General features: G+C 46.7%; 1 protein-coding gene across 1 annotated transcript; it reads right to left on the bottom strand.

The window, feature by feature from the left end:
- LOC8074695 (auxin-responsive protein SAUR71) lies at positions 2781-3781 on the bottom strand. Its single transcript, XM_002451563.2, has one exon. The coding sequence runs from the start codon at positions 3613-3615 to the stop codon at positions 3244-3246; it is 372 nt and encodes a 123-aa protein (XP_002451608.2). The 5' UTR covers positions 3616-3781; the 3' UTR covers positions 2781-3243.

Raw genomic sequence — 4067 nt, 5'->3', positions numbered from 1 at the left:
CTGCTGCACATGGGATGGGAGTCTCCTGAATCTTTTTGCTGCATGCAATGCGAGATGCAACACGTTTCCTACTGTTTTCCCGTGGCGGTGCAAACATGCTGCCTGCTAGTGCCTGGAATTTCAGGGAAGCATCCATCGAGATATTTTACAACGAATTGTTTTCGTTGGTTTTGGTGCGTCTGATCTGATGGTGGCGAAGCATGCACTTGTAGCCTTTTTTTTTCCTGCTCGGAATATACTCGCCTCGTCAAAAAAAAAAGTGTACAATTCTAGTTTAGTTCGAGTTAGACTATGGCCTTGTTCAGTTCGGAAAAAAACATGATTTTTGGCTACTGTAGAACTTTCATTTTTATTTGACAAATATTGTCCAATCACGGAGTAATTAGGCTCAAAAGATTCATCTTACAAATTACAGGTAAACTGTGCAATTAGTTTTTATTTTCATATGTATTTAATGCTCCATGCATGCAACTAAAGATTCGATGTGACGGGAAATCTTGAAAATTTTTGCGAACTAAACAAGGCCTATATTTAGATCCATCAGTATTAATAGTTACCACTTACTAGCTAGCATAGAGAAGTCAGCTAATACTTTTTTTATGAGTATAGCTATTAGCTAACTAATTAGTTGAGTCCAGTTTTGATCCTCCATGTAATAGTTAGTGGTACTTAATTTAGAGAAGTCAATTAATTAATTTTTATTGGCTACCTAGTTTATTTTGAGTTACTATACATAGACTATCAGTTCTAGGTTGTTTGGATCCACTGGTGCTAGTTTTAGCTGCTAACAGTTTGTACTATAGTGGATTAAAACAGATCCTTAAACTATTTTAACTTACAGAAAAATTATAGAAAACAGTATCAGTTATCAGCATCTTTGATTTTAAATAGGTATACTACAAAAATTATATATGCTGAATAGTATGAGTATATTTTCATATAAATTTAGTTAAACTTAGGAGGATTAAACCAACACCACTATAGAATATTATCCTTTGAGACCGAGGTAGTACACAATATCACATTTGTTCTTTGGTGCAGATTTGGACAAGATATACACCTGCTATATACTCTTCGCGAAAGTTCCGCTGGCAAGTCTTTTCAACTGAGTGCAGGTTCGCCACAGGGGTCTAATTTGGACACTGATGTTTCATTCATGGCGTGATGCGGGAACTAAGACAGTGATCAGCGAGGTGATCAGTCTGTGCCTTTTGTGTTTCAGTTGCGCCAAAACAAAGCCGTCGTCGTCATGACAGCCTGAGTGGCGCCAGTTCAATGCCGTGCCAAGAAGGGACTGAGGCTCTGCCGGACGCTCATGTCCTACCACTAGTATTCCACAGGATGTCACTCTTGTGTGAGCTCTGATTTGATCGTTTTGAAACCAGCTCGTTTTCTTTTGGTTCATTAAACTATAAAATGTGCCTTTATGGAACAGCGGGGGATATACATTTCTTACTTGCAGAATATGTATAATTTGAAGTTTTCAAGTACTCCCTCCGTTCTACCCTCAATTAATTTGGGTTCCACACTAATTTCTAGTAGATTTCAGACAGATTAGTGTGGCAAACAAAAGACCATTCTACCCTAAATTAATTTGGGGCCTTGTTTACTTCCAATTTTTTTTTTTTGCAAAATAGGAATAGTAGCACTTTCGTTTGTATTTGACAAACATTATCTAATTATGGACTAACTAGGCTCAAAAGATTCGTCTCGTCAATTCCGACTAAACTGTGCAATTAGTTTTTATTTTCATCTATATTTAATACTTCATGCATACGTCTAAAGATTCGATGTGACAGAGAATCTGAAAAATTTTGCAAAATTTTTGGGAACTAAACAAGGCCTGGGTTCCACCATTTAATCATGCACGTTAAGCCATGGTTCTCTGGTTCCAACGAGCTGCATTTAATGCCAACTAAACAGACTCAAACAATAACCATACGCCAAAGTACTACTCCCTGGCGCCACGGAAGTTTCGAGGAGAAATTAAATGGGCTGGTTGACCGAGTATGCTAGTAGAAATAGCAGTATTTGTGGACAAAATTTTCTTCTAAAAATAACAGTATTTAGAGATAGAGGGAGTACTACTAGTAGACTATTCGGACAGTCGGTTGTTCTTTTTTTTTTCTTGAGAAAAGGTAAACTCCAGATGCCGAAACATGTATAAACTCCTGAATTTTTAAGCTCCATGGATCTTCCCTGTCAGTTAAATAGTATCTGGTGGACATAGATGTACGGTACGACTGGCCCAGACGCGCTTGTCTTGACGCAATGCGGATGGGATTGTGGTTTGCACCGTTGCCCTGGACGAGACGACGGAAAACCTGCTAGTGCAAGTGCAAGGCGTGCAGTGCCCGGCTTTGTTTAGGAATTTTTGCTCTGATGGTTTGTGGCTTTGCTATCTTTGCCCGGACCACCAGCATCGCAGCTTTTAACCATATGTTCCCAAAATGCAGTGCGGTTAGACAATGGTGGTGTGGTGTGGTGTGGTGCAGAATAAAGATGGAGTATGTACTGTCTCAATTCAATTCAATCTGATTCGAATGGGTGGTGAAGAGGTATGAATTCGGGGATGGATTTGTTCGTTGTGAAATTCAATTCGCGCGTTCCAATTCCAAACGTAGGTTGTGTTCCGCAATAATAGCAATAGATTGCACAAGGGAATGGAAGGATTTGAAACAATGTACGTAGTGCTAAAAAAATTGAAGATTGCTACTACCTCAACAATATCACATGGATCTATGTATATAGCACTGGATTGCAAAAGGGAAATGGGAGAATTTGAAAACAATAATGATGTATGTAGTGCTAAGGAATGAGAATTACTACTACCTCACTCAATAATAATATGAATCACAATGAGGATTACATGTATGGTTAATGCCGAATTCTCCAACCAGATTCTCTAGCACAAACCCCACACAAACACACACTGCAAACACTGCAATTCCTAGAACTAGAAGAGGGGTAAACAAAAATGACACCCGGCTGTAGTTCTTCCATCAAGCAGCAACTGCTAGTACTACTACTCTACTACTACACTGGCTAGCGGTAAAAAAAAAAAAAAAAAAAAGAGAGAAAAAGATCTAGAGCACCAGTGCAGCCCAGATCCCCGTCCTGCCCTCCACCCTTGTACATCCAAAAAGATTGTACCTAGGGGGTAAAACCGTAAAAGCGCAGGCGGCTGCGCGTCTCTCCACTCTCTCTCCAGCGGCGGCGGGAGCGAGGGTAGGGGGCGGCGCTCTAAGCGTGGCATCCGGCGGCTGGCGAGGGGTCGTGGGAGAGGCGGAGCAGGAGGCGGCGGAAGTCGGCGACGGGGCAAGGGATGCGGAGCGCCCCCGGGTGCGCGTACCCGTACTCCTGCGCGGCGCGGCGGAGGAGCGCGGCGAACGGCGGCTCCCCCAGCAGTTCGGCGCGCACCGCGAAGCGCTCCACGGGCCCGCCTTCCTCCCCCACGCACACGGGCACGTGGCCCTCCGGCACCGCACCCTCCGCCGCCTTCTTCTTCTTCTTCCCCTTCCTCCTGCGAGGCCGCGCCACCGGCGCCGGGCCGCCGCCGCCGTCCTCGCCCGCCGCCGCCACCGTGCGGGACAGCCGCCTCAGGAGCCGCTTCATGGCTGGGACGCTGGGTGTTGGAGCGAGGAGCGGAGGCCGAGGAGGTCGGTGGCGTTTGGCTGTTGCGGGACGGGGAGGGGGAGTGGGACTGGGGAGCTCTGCGCTTTATAGAAAAGAGAAAGGGAGCCGGGAGTCTGGAGGAGGAGGAGGAGGACGGGAGGGGAGGCGTCGTACAGGATTTGTACCCGGCGGGTACGGGGAGGGGGAGGGGGGGGACAGAAAGCCGGTGGGCCGGGCCCGAGTTGCCGGCCTGAGCGTGGCCGGCCCTTTTAAGGAGCCACCCACCGGTGGTGGTGGACTGGTCGGGTCTCCCTCCTGCCTTGCTTTGCCAGCGCCACCACCAGCAGCCAGCTTCGGGCGGTGCGTGCGTGGGCCCAGCCGCAGCGGGAGGCGGAGACCGACCGGATGGGGGGTGGGTGCCGTGAGCCAGGCGGCGACCGTGCCGCGTCCGT

The sequence above is a fragment of the Sorghum bicolor genome, chromosome 4, assembly GCF_000003195.3.
Source record: "Sorghum bicolor cultivar BTx623 chromosome 4, Sorghum_bicolor_NCBIv3, whole genome shotgun sequence".
NCBI lineage: Eukaryota > Viridiplantae > Streptophyta > Magnoliopsida > Poales > Poaceae > Sorghum > Sorghum bicolor.
The sequence above is the reverse complement of the archived record's forward strand: the minus strand, read 5'-3'. Positions and strand labels throughout refer to the sequence as shown.